Genomic DNA, 21,210 nt, shown 5'->3' on the forward strand with positions numbered 1-21,210 from the left:
ATGTAGGGGAAGACACACACAAGATGGCTCCCACTAAGGTACATTATCTTTACTAGCCTTTTCACCCAGTTTCTGGGAGTGTGTGTGTTCAAAAACCCATCTGTTTTAAGGAAATAAGGTGCCTACATTGGAGATATGCCCAGGAAGATTGGGGGAAGAACCCGATAGCGATAATTCGTCAACTGAATCAGAGGCTTCTCTGGGCTCATTGGTGGAGAAAAGGAGGCAGCTTCTTTGTTTCCGCCCACTCAATTAGCAGCCGATATGCTTACAGGTGGCATTAGAGAAGAAAAGGTGGGTAGTGTCAGGGCACCTCCGCAAGTTAAGAAGAGGCCCCAGCTCTTATTCGGTTGGTGTTGGAGAACACCTGTAAGATAGTAAAAACGCATGGCACTGCAATGCAAGTCATGGGGGCAGTGGTTTTGGAGACACAGCCTCTCTGGAAGCAGCGATGTCGCTGATGGCTGAGGTGAGTAAAGCACTGAAGACGAAATTGAATGATGTGGAGAATCGTTCCAGGAGACAAAATATCCATGTTGCTAGGTCGCCAGAGGGGATGGAAGGCCCAACTCTCAGAGTATTTGTGAAGATGTTTGGGAAGATGGTGGGGGTAGGACTCGCGTCCCCGTCTGATCTGGATCGAGCCCACCGGATACTCAGACAAAAGCCCCGTCCCAATGAACCAGCGCGAGCAACAATTGTGAAGTTTCACAGTTTCCAGGAAAAAGAACGGGTCCCGAGATGGGCAAAGGAGCATTGCGACGACAAATGGAAAGGCCACACTATCAGGATTGAGAGCAAAGCTGGCAAAGAAGCGGGAAGCATTCAACAATACCAAAGGCACCCTGCATTAAAGTGGAGTTCTTTTTGGAGATTCTTAATATTCATCTGGGGCCATATCCAATGGTGGCCATTTTCAGCGTGTCAGACTCGCCAGTGCTGTCGGTGGGGGTGAAGGCAGATGCCCTCGCCTTTGCCTCATTAATAGCCGGAGACGAATTCTGCTTGGGTGGAGCTCCGTGCAGTGCCTCGGCTTGGTTGGGTGACCTCATGTCATTCTTGCGTTTGAGACGGTCAAGCGCGCACATACACACACATACGTACACACACACACACACGTGTACACACACAGTGTACACACACACACATAAGTGTACACACACACACATAAGTGTACGTACACACACATACGTACACACACACACACACACACACACACACACACACATACGTACACACATACACATACGTACACACATACACATACGTACACGTACACACACACACACATACGCACACACAGGCCCTCAATTCTTGCGGTTTTCTGCCTTCCAAGTCATTTTTAAACTCAAGTTTTGTATCCTCCCCTAATTACCTGAAATCAAACCACGGAGTCTACAGAAGTTTTAAAATTGTACTTAAAATATTTTAAACTTGCAGCCATTACACCCATATTTAGCTTATTTAGTTTCTCATATCCAGCTTCATCAACACCATCTCTCTAGGACTACCAATATACTGAGAGTTCTATGTTTTATGAAATTCCTTTTCACTCCCCCGCCCCCCCCCCCCCCCAATCCCAATACACAGTTCTCAAGTCTATGTTGGATACTCTGCACACAATTGTTACATTTTAATTTTTTTTGGGAAATTTGAAGAGTCCTTTTTCTTCATTTGATTGTTTTTCATCTTAAGCTATCCTCTGTCATTACATCAGCCTTTGCTCCATTAATGACAGTCCATTTGATTTTGTCCCTCTACTTAATACATTGCACGCTACATTTATCTGCACGATTACCCTTTTCCAATTATCCCTTCTGACCTAGATTGGCTCCATTTTCTCCATCACCCCCTTCCTTCCTAGTTAAAGAACATTATCACTAACAAGCTATTTTGTCCCATTTTCCTTATTCAGATGTAGACCATCCTTGTAGAAGTTCCTGTCAGTCCAGAACTGTAGTCAAAGTGAAACCCCAGATCCTTACTTTGCACCTTTAGCAATGTAATGATGTCCCAAATGATCTTATCCTCTCTCTTCTAATGCTTGGTTGACAAAAGTAGTCTTGAGGTTACCAACCATGAAGTCTTGTTCCGAGAAAGTTCCTGAACTCAATTCATTTTGCAGGACTTTAGGTTTTTATGCTTTATTAGCTCCCATACTGACCACAATGACTAATCTTCCCTTCCCTACAAATGTTTTCCCCCACTTCAGATGATTCTTAACCTCACACCTGGGAAGCAACAAAACATTAGAGACTATTAGTCTGGTTTGCTGCTGAACCCTAATTCATACCTGCGTCGTGTAGTCTCATCTCCCATATTTTATCCTCTATGTCCGTGATCTAAGAAATTTTCTGTCTGTGCCTTAACTCGCGCCAAGCCCTGGTCCCTCATCACCCCTGTGCTTGCTGACTTATAAGAACATAAGAACTAGGAACAGGAGTAGGCCATCTGGCCCCTCGAGCCTGCTCCGCCATTCAATGAGATCATGGCTGATCTTTGTGCACTCAGCTCCACTCTCCGGCCCGTACACCATATCCCCAAATCCCTTTATTCTTTAGAAAGGCATCTATCTTTTTCTTAAAAATGTTTAAAGAAGGAGCCTCAACTGCTTCACTGGGCAAGGAATTCCAGAGATTCACAACCCTTTGGGTGAAGAAGTTCCTCCTAAACTAGGTCCTAAATCTACTTCCCCTTATTTTGAGGCTCTGCCCCCTCGTTCTGCTTTCCCCGACCAGTGGAAACAACCTGCCCGCATCTATCCTATCTATTCCGTTCATAATTTTATATGTTTCAATAAGATCCCCCGCATCCTTCTAAACTCCAATGAGTACAGTCCCAGTCTACTCAACCTCTCGTCATAATCTAACCCCCTCAACTCTGGGATCAACCTAGTGAATCTCCTCTGCACTCCATCCAGTGCCAATATGTCCTTTCTCAGGTAAGGAGACCAAAACTGAACACAATATTCCAGATGCGGCCTCACCAACACCCTATACAATTGCAGCATAACCTCACTAGTCTTGAACTCCATCCCTCTAGCAATGAAAGACAAAACTCGATTAGCCTTCTTAATCACCTGTTGCACCTGCATACCAACTTTTTGCGACTCGTGCACCAGCACACCCAGGTCCCTCTGCACAGCAGCATGTTTTAACATCTTACCGTTTAAATAATAATCCATTCTGCTGTTATTCCTCCCAAAATGGATAGCCTCACACTTGGCAACATTGAATTCCATCTGCCAGACCCTAGCCCATTCACCTAACCTATCCAAATCCTTCTGCAGACTTCCGGTATCCTCTGCACTTTTTGCTTTACCGCTCATCTTAGTGTCGTCTGCAAACTTTGCCACATTGCACTTGGTCCCCAACTCCAAATCGTCTATGTAAATTGTGAACAACTGCGGGCCCAACACTGATCCTTGAGGGACCCCACTAGTTACAGGTTGCCAACCAGAGAAACACCCATTTATCCCCACTCTCTGCTTTCTGTTAGTTAACCAATCCTCTACCCATGCTACCACTTTACCCTCAATGCCATGCATCTTTAGTTTATGCAGCAACCTTTTGTTTGGCACCTTGTCAAAAGCTTTCTGGAAATCCAGATATACCACATCCATTGGCTCCCCGTTATCTACTGCACTGGTAACGTCCTCAAAAAATTCTACCAAATTAGTCAGACACGACCTACCCTTTATGAACCAATGCTGCGTCTGCCCAATGGGACAATTTCCCTCCAGGTGCCCCGCTATTTCCTCCTTAATGATAGATTCCAGCATTTTCCCTCCAACCAAATTTAAGCTTACCGGCCTATAATTACCCGCTTTCTGCCGACCTCCTTTTTTAAACAGTGGTGTCACGTTTGCTACTTTCCAATCCTCTGGGACCACCCCAGAGTCTAGTGAATTTTGATAAATTATCACTAGTGCGTTTACAATTTCCCTAGCCATCTCTTGTAACACACTGGGATGCATCCCATCAGGGCCAGGAGACTTGTCTACCTTTAACCCCATTAGCTTGCCCAATACTGCCTCCTTAGTGATTACAATCATCTCAAGGTCCTCACCTATCATATCTTTATTTCCATCATATATTGCAAGAAAAGACTTGTTTTATAAATTTTAATCTCATTTTCAAATCCTTCCCCATCTCTATAAGCTCCTCCATCTCCACAATCCAGCACTCATCTAATTAAGGCCTCGAGTATCCCTGATTTTAATTAATTCACCTAAGCCTTACTCTCCAAATTCCTTCAACACCTCTCCACCTCACTTTTCTCCTTTAAACTCCTTAAAACCTATCCCTCCAATGAAGCTTTCAGTCATCTGACCTGCTGTTTCCTTATGTGGCTCAGTGTTCTGGTTTTATTTAATTTTAGATTCACTTTGGGATGTTTATATTCAAGAACACGTCAGTTGGGTGGTTAGCACTGTGGCCTACGGCACCGAGGACCCGGGTTAGAAACCCGGCCCCGAGTCACTGTCTGTGGGGAGTTTGACATTCTCCCAGTGTCTACATGGGGTTTCACCTCCACAACTCAAAAATGTGCAGGGTAGGTGGATTGGCCATGCTAAATTGCCCCTTAATTGGAAAACAAAATGGAGTACTCTCAATTTTTAAAAAAAAGAACATGTCAGTTAAGAGCAAAAGGAAGAGTATTACTGAAGGTCAAATTTTCTGACTCTCGTCGTTTGCTGCTTTACCAACTTCTGTAGCTCTATTTGCTTCCAATGAGTGAATAATTAGTGGAAGATCAATGGCAACGTGCTCCAGAAAGAGAAAGGCTTGCAGTTATAAAGAGATTAAGGAGGGCAACACGGTGGCGCAGTGGTAGCACTGCAGCCTCACGGCGCTGAGGTCCCAGGTTCGATCCCGGCTCTGGGTCACTGTCCGTGTGGAGTTTGCACATTCTCCCAGTGTTTGCGTGGGTTTCGCCCCCACAACCCAAAGATGTGCAGAGGAGGTGGATTGGCCATGCTAAATTGCCCCTTAATTGGAAAAAATGAATTGGGTACTCTAAATTTATTTAAAAATAAAAAATAAAGAGATTAAGGGCAGTAATTTTACTTGATTTTCAATAAGGAGAGTAGAACTGTTTGGTAATTTGTTCTAGGAGGTTCATTGTGATGGCTGGTATAGCTGCCTCTATTGCCAGGACAAAAGTAAGAATGCAAGGACATCTTGGTTTGAAAACAACTCCGGTCTCCCACTAACATGGCACTCTGCAGAGGAAGACAGTGCGTTGAGAAAATTCACTGGCTTTTCAGCTGGCTGAGTTTTTAGCTTCTGCTCCCCTCTTCCCATGGACTTCCAAACATGTCGCAGCCTTCCAGAGGCCATGGCTGCCAGAATGGTCTCCCAAGCAATCAGTGCCAATATGCGCCATCTTCATATCTCGCATGCAGATGTCCTGTAGCAAATGCATGGATGCCCACGAGGTTGTAACTCAAGCGGTCAGCTCACCGTACAGGCAGTTATCCATCCGGTGAACATAGCTGAGCCAGTGCAGACTTCATTGGCTTAGCAATGAGTGTATGCTGATGGAATTAGTACACACCAGGACTTCGAACTCTGTGATCTTGCCTTCAGCATCTCATGGCAGGGCGTGTCTGGGACAGCAAAGGTGGAAACAGTTTTCTCCTGTCTAGCATATGTTGTCCATGTCTGGCCACTGTAGAGGAGTGCGCTGAGGATGTAATCAGGTTGCTGTTATTCCACTCAGCTTGAACAACTGCAGTTTTTTGTGAAGTGGGTATTGATTTCAACATCAAGGGACAGATTGATGGCAGCTGTGCAGCCTGGATATGTGAAGCTATCGAAATCTCCAGTGTCATACTGTCAATGCTGATGAATGGTGGCATGGCAACATCTTGAACCATGAAATTTGTCTTGCTGATGCAGATAGTCAAACCAAAGAAAGATTGTGTCCATTTCCCGCTCAGTGTTCCTTGGCTGAATGTTAGTGCATAGTCAACAAAAAGGGACAGAGGACTAAACATACCTTTATCTTGGATCTCAGGTGAACAAGGCTGAACAACTTTCCATCAATTCTGGTATGCATCTTAACACCCTCTGTAGGTGACCTGAAGGCCTATGTGTTGATACACATCTATAGACACATTGGTTGCAATATAATACAACTGTAATATGATAATACTGTTAAATTACAGAGAGGATATACAAGCAGCAGCATGACAAATCATGGCCAAAGTAGAAAAAATTTAGGATGAAGGTGAACAACCTTTTTGAAAATCCACCAGCACAAGTTTTACGAGAGGTGAACCGAGTTAGTGTGTTGGCAGGGTTGGCAGTAATATTGAGCAACTATTGATAGAATGAGGATTTACCAACAACAGAATGCAACTCTAGACTACAAAGGAATGCAAACAAAACCCATCGACATAAATTACTTTTCTCAAGCTACTGACAGCAATGCTTTAGCAATTGAGAGACTTTAAGCAATTCCATATCTCCTTATAATTCCAAACTATCCACAGCTTGAACGCTGCTCTCCCACATCAAGGAAGGGTCTTGCTCTTTACTTGGACAGGGTACATGATCATTTCGGTTTCATCATAATGGTCACTCTACCCGAAAAGTCCAAGTCCCCAAATCTTCCATCCAACACACAAATTTGTCTCCTTGCAAAATTCAAATTCAGCAGGAATTCACATTTGCAACTCATCTCCCTCCCTTCTACAATGTAAATACATTGAATACCAAAAACAGGCTTGGCATCCCCTGCTCAGCTACTTTCAGGGACTATTTGTATCATTTTAATCTTGCTGGTGTCTTTAACCCTAACCCAAGGGTCTCGAAATGGGGAGAGAGAGAGCGAGAGAGAGAATAAATCACAGGTCTTACTCCTCTATCGATGAACAATAATGCTAATTCCTGCAGTTCACAAATTGTGCTGCATATTTTTAGAAAGTAAAAACAATAGCTCCCAAGTCAGGAATATTTAAGATCCTTATTACCAATAACTGGCACACATTATTTAATATTGCACTCACGTTGTTTTTTTTCCTTTGTTGATTAACATCTGCCTTTAGTGACTCAGCTTCTCGATGCAGCGAATCAATTTCCTGGTCTTTTTCAGAAAGCCTAAAAATAATTACAATTAAAATGATGGCACAGAATGCTGACCCTTCTCCAAATGATTGTTCACATTTGGTGCTTTTACATTTAACTTCAACGTAGTCCCACCAGCTCATTCAATTAGTCCATTATGTAGTGAAACAAGTGAAGAATATATTTGTATAAGGAGCCCATCAACTGACAGAACTGCGCAACCGAATAGCACATTGTGCGCAATTAGGTTGTGCATTATTTAATTAGGACACAATTTGTGGCCATCTGTTTGCATTTCGCACATGCATGGAAAAAAACTAAACCAGCAACTGAAAACAAAAAGGTAAAAATGGGACGAGTTGGAAAATGTCAACATTTGGCAGCATCTATGGAGAGGGGGAAACAGAATTAAGAGTCATATTCTATTTGAATCCCCACAGATGCTGCCAAACCCACAGTTTTCCCAGCATTGTTTATTTTCTTCAGATTTCCAACATCTGTAGTGTATGAAAATGTAGCTATTGTTTATTAACTGATCGTGCAGTTATCTTTGTGGCAAATAAAAATCGATGAGAGAAAAAACAAAATGGTGTCCGATGGCTTACTTACACATTCAGCAGTACTTCACTCTTGAGCAGCGCAGAGTCCTGATTCAAGACAATAAAAGTGATTTCAAATCAAAACATGAAGTTGTATGTACAAGGTAAAACATACTGCCAGAACAAGTTAATAACTTTCATATCAGAACAAATATTTGGTGAAAGCAATTTAACCAGCATATAATTAACAGATGTTCATGCTCGAATGAACAATATCTTCAAATAAACTTGCATTCATGTAAAATAAAAATTTAGACAACATGTCACATGGGACTAACAGGACCATAATGACCTCAAGAGTGGCAAACAGAATAGCTTTGCCACTCCGTACCCACTTAACCGTGCAAAATTTCATCCGTGACTGTCTTGTCCGACCTTACTGACTCAGGGTGGACGAGATCCAGGCAGCTCAGTGGGTGCCTGGAGTCCGTGCTGGTGTCTAAAAACATCAGGAAACATGTCCCCTTTTTTATGGCACTAGCTTCTACTAAGCGAGTGAGTTTAAAGGTCCCATTGAAAGTAACAAGCCGGGGAGAAGGTAAGTGCCTGAGCTAAGTGCCTCAGCTAAATGGATGGGTTGGAAGGGGAGGGGGCCTTCAAAATAGTTATGTTGAAGATGGAAGTGGTTTTATTTATTATAACCTTTTCAGAGTGACTACTAGCATCACACTGGTAGTACCATCTAAAGTCAGTAGTTTAAATTGCTTTGTCGGATGGTTCCCAACACAATTGTCAGGGGAAGTCGGTGCTTCTGGACAATTGCCAAATAACCACTTAAGCTGGGAACCTCCCAGAGGGATTCCCCCCAAATCTGGGAAGTTACAGGCAAATATATTCACATTTTGGGGTTATAAGCCCAGATATGTACAAGTTGGGTGAGCATTTTGTTTTTGAGCATGTACGTGTGGAGTGGAACACTTCAAAAGGAGAGAAACACTCTTCTTCGGACATGTGGGATTGGGATACCGTTAGTATTAAAGATCTTGCCCATTCAATAGTTTAATCGTTTTTGATCAGTGACTACTGCCAAGTAGGAAAATGGAAATGACATAGTTCAAGATTTTCAATACTTCAAACACATATTTCATAAAATGATAAAATCCACAAGGGAAACAAATAAAGCTCATCACCACCTGATCTAAAATCATACCTGTTCATTGGTTTTATCGTACAACTGTTGAATTTGAATTTTCAGTCCTGCATTTTCATGCTGAAGATCCTTTTTTAAAAAGTGAAGGGAAATTTAGTTTGAGAAATACAAACTTGTAAACTTGTATGCTAGAAAATGCAGTCAGTGAAGCATGCTCAGATTACCTGCAATGTTGTAAAATAGGTAGCAACTTCTTCTCTGCTATTTGTCAACGTAGCCTTCAAGTTATTAATTTCTTGGTCTTGATTTTCAATTCTGCAAGTAAAATCAGTCAGGTAATCTGTATATTACTGTCTTAAAAATTAACAATTTTGATGTATACTTACATAATTTGAGATTCCTTTATCAGATTTGTTTTAGTGGAAACCTAAAGATGCAAAAATTCACAAAACACATGTTGAAATTAAACTCTAATATTGAGAACCTTCCTAGGTCAGAAAATAATTATTCTCGGAATAATTTACAAACTAAAATAACATTGTATTTCCGGCAAAATAAAGGGAGCAATGCTCAACGATCAAAATACATTTGTCTGATCTTCAAAGTTTTCAGCAAGAAATTAAATACTATTAAATCTGCATGACATGGACTTCCGGGTGCGGCTATGCAGAGCTAGGTCGCATATTCGGTAGCTCCTGCTTGGAACGGACTTTTGGGCTCGTTACAGGGCCCCCACGGCATTTGTTTGCCATTTCCCGGTGTGGGAAGAAGGCTGCAACATTCCCCCGACAGTGTCCCCCAGGAAGGGTATGTCTCTGGGTTGCCAGACACGGCAGAAACCGTAAAAGATTTGGCTGCAACTGCAGGATAAACAGGGCCTCTTCCAGCATGCAGGCGGGGGAAGGGCAAGCTTAAAGCTGCAAGCTGACCTGAGGGCCTGTATCAAAGGTGAATTCTAGCAGCAGAGGGAACAACTGTGAAAAGATCTCATCAAGGCCACTGAAGGGACTTCCGGTTCCGGTGATGCCTAGCTAGCCGCACGCTTCGGCGGCTCCAGCTCCGACGGACCTTCGGGCTCTTTTAAGAGCCCCAACGGGGAATTTTTCGACAACGCAACCCGGTGTGGGGTGTGTGAGAAGGGAGTCCCCCCCAAACGAAGGAGGAAAAAAATGGCGGCGGCGGCTGCAGCGCGAGGAATCGTCGACCAAAGGGTCAGAAAGAGAGAAGTACAAGATGGCGGCGGAGAAAGCGCAGGCGACATGGGGGCCTGAGCAGGATGAAATCGTGAGACGGTGCGTGGAGCTGCTGAAGAGGGAGGTGCTGACCCCGATGCGACAGGCAATTGAGGGGCTCAAGGAGACATTAAAGACCCAGGAGACTGAGCTCCGCGTGGTGGAGCAGAAGGTGACAGATATTGAGGATGAGATCCTGGGCCTGGCGGTTAAGACTCAGACGCACGAGGCACTTCATAAAAAGTGTACTGAAAGGATCGAGGCCCTAGAAAACGGAGCGCGAAGGAAGAACCTTCGGATACTAGGTCTCCCTGAGGGTGTGGAAGCAGTGGACTGTGGAGAGTACGCAAGTAAGATGCTGAGCTCACTGATGGGTGCTGAGGCCCCTGCGGGCCCCATGGAGGTAGAGTGGGCAAATCGGATTCCGGCGAGAAGACCAAAAGCGGGAGAACCACCAAGGGCGATAATCGTGCGATTTTACCGCCTTACGGTCAGAGAAGGAGGTCCCGAGATGGGCTAAAAAGGTGCGGAGTAGCAGATGGGAGAATGCTGTGGTACGGATATACCAGGATTGGAGTGCGGAGGTGGCGAGAAGGAGGGCTAGCTTCAACCGAGCCAAAGAGGTGTTGCATAAAAGGAAGGTGAAGTTTGGGATGCTGCAGCCGGCAAGACTATGGGTCACGTATCAGGAGAGACACTATTATTTCGAGATGGCGGAGGAAGCATGGTCCTTCATCAAAGAAGAGAAATTGGACCGGAACTGAGGGACTGATGCTGCAGGAAATGTTATTGTTATTGTTTTTGTTAATGTTACGGTGGAAGTTAATTGAGAAGTAAACAGGGAAGGGGGGAGACATTGGGGAAATGTGGGCGCCGGTGAGGGGGGAAAGACAGGACATAGTCGGAGAATGGGGAAGGAGAGGGGGAGGGGAAAGGGAGCTGCGCCATAAGAGGCGGGTCAGGTAATGGGATGTTCCCGCGCCAGAAAGAATAAGGCGGGAAGACAGGCGCAAGGGAGTTCCCCCACACGGGGGGGGGTCGAGGAGTGAGCAGGAGTAGCCGGGGTCAGTTGAAGTCAGCTGACTTACGGAAGTGATATGGGGGGAGCAATCATGCTAGATAGGGATCTAGCCGGGGGGGGGGGGGGGGGGGGGGGGACAACTGGGTTGCTGCTGCGGAAATCCAAAAGGAAATGGCTAAAGAGTGGGTGGGCGGGGATGGTGTGCGACGCTGGGGGAGCAAGCGGGAGCGCGGAGGCGGGATATGGGACTGGCCTAGAGAAGGTAATGGCTAGTCGACACGGGAGGGGGGCAAGTAGCCCCCAAGTGAGGCTGATCACGTGGAACGTAAGAGGCCTGAACGGACCGATAAAAAGGGCCCGAGTGCTCGCGCATTTGAAAGGACTAAGGGCAGACGTGGGTATGCTCCAAGAGACGCACATAAAGGTGGCGGACCAAGTTAGGCTAAGGAAAGGATGGGTGGGACAGGTGTTCCACTCAGGACTGGACGCAAAGAACAGAGGGGTGGCAATTTGGGTGGGGAAACGGGTAGCATTTGAAGCAAAGAACATCGTAGCAGATAGCAGAGGTAGATATGTAATGGTGAGTGGTAGGCTGGAGGGAATGGAGGTCGTGTTGGTTAATGTGTATGCCCCAAATTGGGACGATGCGGGATTCATGAGACGGATGCTGGGGCGTATACCGGACCTGGAGGTAGGAAACTTGATTTTAGGAGGGGACTTTAATACGGTGCTGGACCCGGGGCTAGATAGATCCAGCTCAAGGACCGGAAGAAGGCCGGCAGCGGCCAAGGTACTTAAGGGGTTTATGGACCAAATGGGGGGAGTGGATCCATGGCGACTTCTTAGACCTAGGGCTAGGGAGTTTTCCTTCTTCTCCCATGTCCATAAAGTGTACTCCCGGATAGATTTTTTTGTGTTGGGAAGGTCGTTGATCTCTAGGGTGGAAGAAGCGGAGTACTCAGCCATAGCGGTTTCGGATCATGCCCCACATTGGGTGGACCTGGAAGTAGGAGAGGACAGGGAGCAGAGAACACTCTGGCGATTAGATGTGGGACTGATGGCGGATGAGGGAGTGTGTGCAAGAGTGCAGGGGTGTATTGAGAGATACCTGGAGGTCAATGACGACGGCGAGGTCCCTGTGGGAGTGGTCTGGGAAGCATTAAAAGCGGTGGTCAGAGGAGAGCTGATCTCTATTGGGGCCCACAAAAGGAAAACAGAGGCCAAGGAAAGGGAAAGATTACTGGGGGAGATTTTAAGGGTGGACAGGGAATTTGCAGAGACCCCGGAGGAGTAATTGTACAGGGAGAGGAGACGACTCCAGACAGAGTTTGACCTTCTGACCACCAGAAAGGCGGAGGTACTGTGGAGGAAGGCACCGGGGGGGGGGGGGGGGGGGAGAGGTATTAATATGGGGAAAAGGCTAGTCGCCTGTTGGCTCATCAATTGCGAAAGAGGGCAGCAGCGAGGGAGATAGGAGGAATTAGAGACGAAAGGGGCGACACGGTGCGAAGGGCAGGAAAGATAAATGAGGTGTTCAAGACCTTCAAGAATGGATGGAGGATTTCAGAGCTGGTAACATTTAGGAATTAGGAAGGTGGGAGATTTATTTATAGATGGGACTTTTGCGAGCTTGGGAGCATTGGAGGAAAAGTATAAGTTGCCCCGGGGAAATTTCTTGCGATATATGCAGGTGAGGGCGTTTACTAGACAACAGGTGAGGGAATTTCCGTTGCTCCCGACACAGAGGATACAGAACAGGGTGCTTTCAGGGGTGTGGGTCGGAGAGGGCAAGGTGTCAGAGATTTATAGAGAGATGAGGGAAGAGGGGGAGGAGTCAGTGGGCGAACTAAAAGGAAAGTGGGAAGAAGAATTAGGGGAGGAGATAGAGGAGGGTATGTGGGCTGATGCCCTAAGCAGGGTAAATTCCTCTTCCTCATGCGCCAGGCTTAGCCTGATTCAATTTAAGGTGCTACATAGAGCACACATAACAGGGGCAAGGTTGAGCAGGTTCTTTGGAGTGGAGGACAAATGTGGGAGGTGTGGCGGGAGCCCGGCAAACCACGCACATATGTTTTGGGCATGCCCGGCACTGGAAGGGTATTGGAAGGGAGTGACGGGAGTGATTTCGCAGGTGGTGAAGGCCCGGGTCAAACCAGGCTGGGGGTTAGCTCTATTTGGAGTTGCGGAAGAGCCGGGAGTGCAGGAGGCGAAAGAGGCCGATGTCGTGGCCTTTGCATCCCTAGTAGCCCGGCGCAGGATCCTACTCATGTGGAAGGAGGCGAAACCCCCCGGACTGGAGGCCTGGGTAAATGATATGGCGGGGTTCATTAAACTGGAGCAGATAAAGTTTGCCCTGAGAGGATCGGCTCAAGGGTTCACCAGGCGGTGGCAGCCATTTCTCGACTACCTAGGGGAACGTTAGAGGGAAGACAGATGACCAGCAGCAGCAACCCAGGGGGAGGGGGGGGTTTAAGTTTAGTTTAGGTCAATAGACAATGGGGTTTTGTTACCTGTGTATTGTTAAAAATTTCTGTTTTGTTATTGTTTTGTTTGCTTTGTAAGAGGGAAAAATTGTTGTTTGGAAAAAAATTTCAATAAAATATATTTTTTTTAAAAATCTGCATGACATGCAACACCAACCATTTAAACATTTGCTATCCCTATTCATTTTTAATACAATTTACATAAAACATATCTCAAAGTGTGCCACAAAAACATGCAAATACAGTAACTTCATGAAAACCAGAAGAAGGTTAAGTTAAGGGTTTGATGCTGTCCCTGCAAAAGCAACAACCAGGGGACACAAATCAGCCTGCAATTTTCAGCAAGGAGGTGGGACTCCATGGCATGTGAATCTCTGCTCTCTACAAGTTGCTGACCAAATTGTATATTAATCAGTGTGCATTGTTGACACAGTTATTCTTTTCCCAAATTCTGGGCCAGTATTTCTAACTCATGCCTGTTTAAGTTTGCCCTAATATTGTTAATAGAGAAATGCTGCACAAAGAACTATTTTCAAAAGTGAAATAATGTGTATTTCTAGATCAATGCACAGAAGAAGTTAATAACGGACTGGGATAATGCAGATAATGCTTTAAGAAAATTGACTATCCTGATTTCAAATTACAAGTTTAAAAAAAAGATAGAGTTTATTAAATAGACCGGTAATCATTCTCCCATATATAAAGTCCAATTCGATATGTAGTTTCCCGGGTATTACCAAAAAAGAATAAATAAATATATCATGCTCTTTGTCAGATTCTTCATAAAAGGACAATTTAAAGAGATGGTTTCATTTTATCGGCTACTGACCCAATAACAAATTAAACTGGTTTAGAATTCTAAAATAGCGAACATCTTCAAGGCCCTTCACAAGTTTGTGGAATGAACACAGAAATTACAGAATATGACTGCAAATCAAAGTGACTGATGGTCAAAGATAAGCTTCAAGGTAATTTTTGATGGGGAATGATATAGCCAGCTGAAAAAGTGCTCAAGAAAACAACAAAATTTAGGGGCAGGATAAGTAAAAGTTTACCACTGATAATAAAACAGAGGGAGGAGGCAGTCAGTCACAAGGACAGAGGTTGCAAGCTCAAACAATGCAGGTTAGGTTCTCTAGACCCATTATAAAGCCTCCAAACTTTACTAAATATAAACACCAAGAACACAAATTTTACTTGTTACAATAGACTAATTACCTGCTCCGTCGTTTGAAGCTGGGCATTTTCTACTTGCTTCTTGAGCAAGTCATGATCTTCTTGCAAATTCTTTATATAATGAGAAAAGACAGTATTGTTCAAATGGTAGTAATGAACCACAGTAAGACACGAGAGCAACTAAATAGCACATCCAAGGCACAAATACAGCACTCCACATTTAAAAATAATGCAACATGACACTCGCAAATCAATGAGAAAAATTCAAATACCTGACATCTTTTCTCATTAGCTTCTAACTTAAGCAGCTCCTTTTCCAACTGGTCTTCAACATTTTTGATCTCTCTATCCTTCTCAACAAGACTGTAGAAGTAAAATTTACTGTTAGTGACCACATATTTTTTTTTAAAAGGCTTCCTTAAATTACTTTAAAATAGGACTTACGCTTTCCGGAGTTCAGCCACGATAGATACAGAATCAGCCTAAGCAAACAAAAACAAAACAGATAATCTCAAAATTGGAGTATGCAGTAATGTTCTTCATGTTATGAAAGAAAGTAAATTTAGGACATAAAGTGCAATGATTAATTCAGCAGCAAGAGGTAAAATATGTAGTCATAAATATAGTAAAACATAATATTCAGGGTGAGGATTAGAGACGGCATTATCTAAAGCATCAAAACTAACAATTTTGGCAAAGTCTCCAACCTACAGTTTATGCTCGTGATCATTATTTAGTGATTTCTGCTGAAGTCTGTACATGTGGGAAGAAACATTTGGGTGAGATATTAACAAGCATTATAGCCAAGCAAGGAATCAATGCGTTAAGGAAAAGTTGGCGCACAAAACAATTGTTAGTGCCTTAAAAAAAAAAACTGCATCATTTTTTCTAAACATACTCAGGCCAATCTGCCAGTAGACAATCTGAGGAGCAGATAATTCAGATCTTCAAAGCCTGCTCTGCCATTCAATACAATTGTGGCTGATCTAATCTCTGCCTCATCTCAACCTTCCTGCTTGCTCCCCATAACCCTTCACCGCACTAACTAAAAACCTATATCCCCAAATTTGTTCAGTGTTCCAGGGTCCACTGCACTGGAGTAGAGAATTCTACAGATTCACAACCCTTTGAGTGAAGTAATTCCTCTGCATGTGTTTTAAATCCACCATTCCTTAGCCTAAAACTATGGTCTCCCATTCTAGAATTCCCAACAAGGGGAAACATTTGTTCTACGTCTATCCTGTCAATCCCCTTTAGCATCTTTCTGCCTCAATTAGATATCCTCTCATTCTTCTAAAATCCAGCCAGTATAAGCCTAAATGGTTCAATCTCTCTTGATAAGTCTTTTATCCTTGGAATCAATCTAGTGAACCTTCTCTGAACTGCCTCTAATGAATTTACCTCCTTCCTCAAGAAAGGGGGCCAAACAGTGCTTAGTACCCCAAATGAGTTCTCACCAATGCTCTACACAGTTGCAACAACATTTTGCTACTTTTATACTTTATTCGATTAATAATGGATGCCAAAGTTCCATTTGTCTTCCTTGTTACCTGCTGCACTCGCATACTAACCTTCTGAAATTCATGCACGAGGACACCCAGATCCCTCAGCACTGAAGCATTTTAAAACTTCTCTCCATTTAACAGTAAGTCGTCTTTTTATTCCTCCAACCAAAATGGATAATCTGACATTTATCCATGTTAAATTACATCTGCCAGATTTTAGCCCATTCACCTAATCTATCCATATCCATTTGTAAATTTCTTATTTCCTCACTGCAACTTGCTTTCCCAGCTATTTTAGTGTCATCTGCAAATTTGGCTATAGTACATTCTATCCCTGCATCTATTCTGCTGCTGTTTACAGTTTTGACGCCCGAGACTCGGGTTCTTCAGGCTAGATTAATAGAGACAGGCCCAATTTCCGGCTGGTTTTAACTCTTTACTGTCAGTCCGAGGACTCAATATCTTTTCAATTTCAGAAATTTGAACTTTGACTCTCCAGGCACTCCGTCGAGGGGATCCTCCGGTCCGCCAGCATGGGGTGGCCATAATTGGCTGGCTGCGGGAATGGAGAATCCCACTGCTGGCGGGGACGCACCGTGCTGGAAAACGCAGATGGCGGACCGGAGAATCCCGGCCATTGTCTTTTGGAATAGATTTAGAGATCCACTGATTAAAGCGCAGTTTAAATTCATTCTATACAATGTAACAGGTGAACAATTTATATCAATACCCCAAACATAATTTTATTTAATGAACTATCTGGAGATAATATATGTCCTCGGCTAACATCAAACTTTGAGCCAAACTCATATCTATACGACATCAATTTGGCTCCTTTATCAGACAAAAATACATCACCCTCAAATATAAACATTCATAATCTCTTGTGTTTTTATTTAAACCACTGAAAATACATTAGATAGCATTGGTTTGTCATAAGCTTCACATTGGCACAACATTTTCAGGAGAAATATTAGACACTCCTATAAAGGCTATCAGCTTAACTTGCAACTTCCTTCATATGTCCTGATTATGATAATAGTAATTTGGTCTCCTCGAATCATTCTTCTACCCCACTGCTCTAAGAAAATCTGTCTTTTCATTTCCACTCTTCCTCATTGTAATTAGTGTTCCGCTCATTATTACTTCTATTTTCTTTCCAATTTTTGCAAACAAAGGTGTGCAGTGTGTTTATGGGATAATTCGCAACCATCAGCCAATAGCACATTCGTCCCTTACTCCTACAGGGTGGGGGTGAGGGGGGAACAAAGAAGACAGAGCATGAAAGTCATTCAACCATCACCTCAAGCTAGATGACCTACATTGATTCCCATTCAAGCAACATCTGCATTTAAAAATTCCCATTCAAACAACATCTACACTTAGAAATTCCCATTAAGCTAATAAATTAGCTTTCTCATTTGAATTTTGTTCATAATGTACATTTTTTGTTGTTTTGATTAATAGCAGATAGATTTTTAGTGTCTTATCATTCTAACATTTACTCAACATCGCTATGCAGTGAGAAAGGATATTGAAATGTGGGCCCCCATACGAAGAGGTCAGACACCTTGGGCGGGATTCTCCCGCAACTGGCCGGATGTCCCGACGCCGGTGCCAAGAGCGGCGCAAACCACTCCGGGATTGGGCCGACCGAACACTTCCAGGGGATAGGCCGGCACCGCGCCAATCGGCGAAGGGCCGGCGCGGGTTGGCGTGTGCGCAGAATCGCCGGCGTAGTTCCGCACATGCGCAGGGTGGTTCTTTTCCACGCCGGCCATGGCTGAGCCCTACAGAGGACAGCGCAGAAGGAAAGAGTGCTCCCACGGCACAGGTCCGCCTGCAGATCGGTGGGCCCCGATCGCGGGCCAGGCAACCATGGGGGCCTCCCCCGGGGCCAGATCTTTCTCCTCCCTCCTTCTCCCATTCTCTCTCTCTTCCCCCCCACCCCACCCCCCCCCCCCCCCGCCCGACGACTCACCCAGCCGGCCTACAAGCCAGGTCCCACCGTGATCGACCATATCCATTTCACGCCGGCAGGACTGGCCACTCGGCCCATCGGGGCCCAGAGAATTGCCGGGGGGGGGGGGGTCCGCTGCCAACGGCCCCCGACTGGCGTGGCGTAAACCCTGCCCCTGCCCAAAAACTGGCGCCGGAGAATACGGCAACCGGCATCAGAGCGGGATTTGCGCCGTCCCCTGGGGATTCTCCGACCTCGCGGGGGTTCGGAGAATCCCACCCCTTATGTTACACTTGCACTTAAAGTAGGCATTCAATTCTCCAGGTATCAGGTGAATCTTCAAGCTTTAAAAATAAACTCATCACAAATGTTCAGTTACGAGCCAAGCACAAACTCTCACCCACATTCCTGCAGAGTGAACCACAGAAACGTTCAGCTTCTGGCTGCACTCTCTTCTTCTTTCTCTTTCTCTTCTTTCCCTCCCCCCCCGCCCCATTTTACCTTAAAAGTACTGTCCCAAAACAGTCTTTTAAACCTCACAATTAAGCAATCTTCAAAGTCAAAAATGGTTAACAGGTCAGAAGATTAGAGGAAAGAGCATGTATTGTATGCTAAAATTACATACATTTCCTGAGAGCTACCTGATTCAGATGACCAATAAAGATATGCCTTACCTCTGAATGTACTTTTAATTTTATAATAATGCAGTATAGACATTATAATTCCAATAGATGTGGCGGAGTTTTCCTCAGTCTATTCTTATTATTACACCTATACTGGTATGTTCCAATTATTTTCTAAAATCATGAAATGTACCAAAAGCAAAAGCAGAGATAAGAAAACAGCAGGTTTGAGCCAACAAAAAGGAGCCAAGCGACAGTAATGGAAAGGAGGACAAAAATATTGCAAGGAAAACTATATCATGAAACTCTCATGCTGAAACAAGACAAAGCAGGTTCACTTAGTAAATGGTATTAAATTAGCCAGAAAAGAATCTTGGTGAGATCAGCAGTAACAAGACTAACGACTGTGGAACAGTAATAAAAAAGAAAATCAGAGCCTAGGTAAAAGACTCTTCACAGAAACTTCAGAATTGTCTAATCAGAGTATTGCATTCAGTCTGCCGACAGATTTACGGGTTGCATTCAAGCCCTAGACGTAGCATAGAAAAGAACCACAAGGCTTATTGCCAGTTTCAGAAAACTAGGTTATAAGGAAAGGTCAAGAAATATACTTTTCACTTAAGAAAAAGGGGCCTGGGAAAACAAGTTGATAGTAATGCTGCATGTTGCTCCTTACATTAGGTTTCCATGAAACCCTGAGCCTTAAAAGCCCTCCTTCATATCTGCTAATCTTTGTGATGTTCACCACTGGGTGCATCAGAATTACAGAAGATACTGATCAAATACTTACTTGCTTATTGATTTCTAAATGTAACTTGCGAATCTGCAATTGCAATTCTTCATTTTCCTGCAGGACATCCTAGTAAAACCACAAGAAAATTTGAAACCAAAAGCAACAAGAAAAGTTCCTGGAAAAATGCACACAAACTTTGAGAACTATAAAGGACCAATGCAATATCTTGAAGTCAAGTTCTTGAATCAGCAGGATAGCATAGCGACAAAGCAACTAACTTAGGCTGTAAACACCGCAACACCAAATCGGAAATGTACTTGGGGTTATTCAGTCAGAAGAATTAATAAATTACAATTTATTTCCAGGTACACAGGAGTGACCAATACAATTTCCCCAAAAGTGGTCTTCACATAAAGCCAAATGAAAACTATGGTGCCTGAACTATATGGAGAGCAGACATATTTAAAATACCAGTGAACAAAAGAAATTAAGCTATTATACAATAATTGTTAATATTTACAACCCTCAAAAGAGCTTTAGCTTCGTATTAAGTGTGATAATATAATCAGGGCCTAGTTTGAAGGCCGATTAAATTGGATATCCTAAATTAAAGAATTGGGCATTTTAAATTAAAACCACAGTCCGCTCCAGCAAGAAGCCTGCAGAATATCAGACTTGAATCTGAATATACAGAACTCAGACAGGCTGCCAGGGCATGTTTGGAGCAGTCCCTGATAACCCATCAAGTAAATATCGCTCCTACTTGAGATGTATTGGCCGATAAGCCACAGTTCCTGATAACCCATCAAGCGATTATCACTCCTACTTAAGATGCATTGACCTATTATCCACAGATCCTGGTAACCCATCAAGCAATCACCGCTCTTCCCAGGGCAGGCTCAGGTGCCCTGTCAACAGGTCATCAACTAGACCATTGGGCACTGAGACCCTGTCTCCTGAGACTCCATTGGCAGAAGGCCAAGGGCAGGTGGAGAAGGAGGTGGGTGGCGACAGGGGAATAAAAATAGGCATTCCGGACATCTAGGGAGCAAAGACTCGAAAGGGTGGGGGGAAATCGAGACTAGACCAGGAAGGAAGGAAGGAAACAACCAAGGAAGAAACAGCCAGCGAGAATCACCTTCGCAAAGAGGAACTAGAGGGACTCAGGGATCAAATCTACAGCATATCAAACTATCTTTGTGGGTAGTATAGTCGAATACTTGGTGTTTCTTATACATAGTGGGAATTTAAGGGTTTAACTATATTTAACAAAGTGCGTTGCATTATATGTGTCTGGACTTTGTTCTCCTCATAAATAAAGACACCTGGGTAAACTTTGATTAAGGAGCTGGTTAATCGGAATTGGACAGATAAAATGGTGAATGTAAAACATTCAGTTAATATATAAACAATCTAGTGAAGAATGTATAAACAAGTTTATGCAGTTTCTACATTATTGATTGAAAGAATCTAACAGAGAAAATTTTAACCTTTAAAAAAAGCAATGAGGTCAATGTGGTGAGGTACTGCAGTGAAGAACCAGTATGCTGTCAGAGATGTGATGTAGGTTTGCACTGAAACTTTCTGCTTGAAAGTTCATAATCTCAGATTCTCCCTAAAGAGAGCATGGGCATGAGGAGGTGATTTCTCATTAGTGCATGCCAGTTAAAAGGCCACCGCCAATGTCAGTCACCAGGATTATCTTTTCTCAGTCT

General features: G+C 43.9%; 1 protein-coding gene across 8 annotated transcripts in view; it reads right to left on the minus strand.

Annotated features, from left to right (window-relative positions):
• Positions 1–21,210, minus strand: part of ktn1 (kinectin 1) — a 180,507-nt gene that overhangs the window by 42,933 nt on the left and 116,364 nt on the right. For all 8 annotated transcript variants that reach the window (XM_072489693.1, XM_072489692.1, XM_072489694.1 and 5 more), the window contains 9 exons: positions 19,553–19,621; positions 15,119–15,156; positions 14,947–15,037; positions 14,717–14,785; positions 9,149–9,189; positions 8,987–9,077; positions 8,823–8,891; positions 7,683–7,720; positions 7,016–7,106 (listed from right to left, as the gene is read on the minus strand). In XM_072489693.1, coding sequence (XP_072345794.1) covers positions 7,016–7,106; positions 7,683–7,720; positions 8,823–8,891; positions 8,987–9,077; positions 9,149–9,189; positions 14,717–14,785; positions 14,947–15,037; positions 15,119–15,156; positions 19,553–19,621 — 597 coding nt within the window. The remainder of the gene's footprint in view (positions 1–7,015; positions 7,107–7,682; positions 7,721–8,822; positions 8,892–8,986; positions 9,078–9,148; positions 9,190–14,716; positions 14,786–14,946; positions 15,038–15,118; positions 15,157–19,552; positions 19,622–21,210) is intronic.

This window comes from Scyliorhinus torazame, chromosome 2 (genome assembly GCF_047496885.1).
Source record: "Scyliorhinus torazame isolate Kashiwa2021f chromosome 2, sScyTor2.1, whole genome shotgun sequence".
In the NCBI taxonomy this organism is placed as follows: domain Eukaryota; kingdom Metazoa; phylum Chordata; class Chondrichthyes; order Carcharhiniformes; family Scyliorhinidae; genus Scyliorhinus; species Scyliorhinus torazame.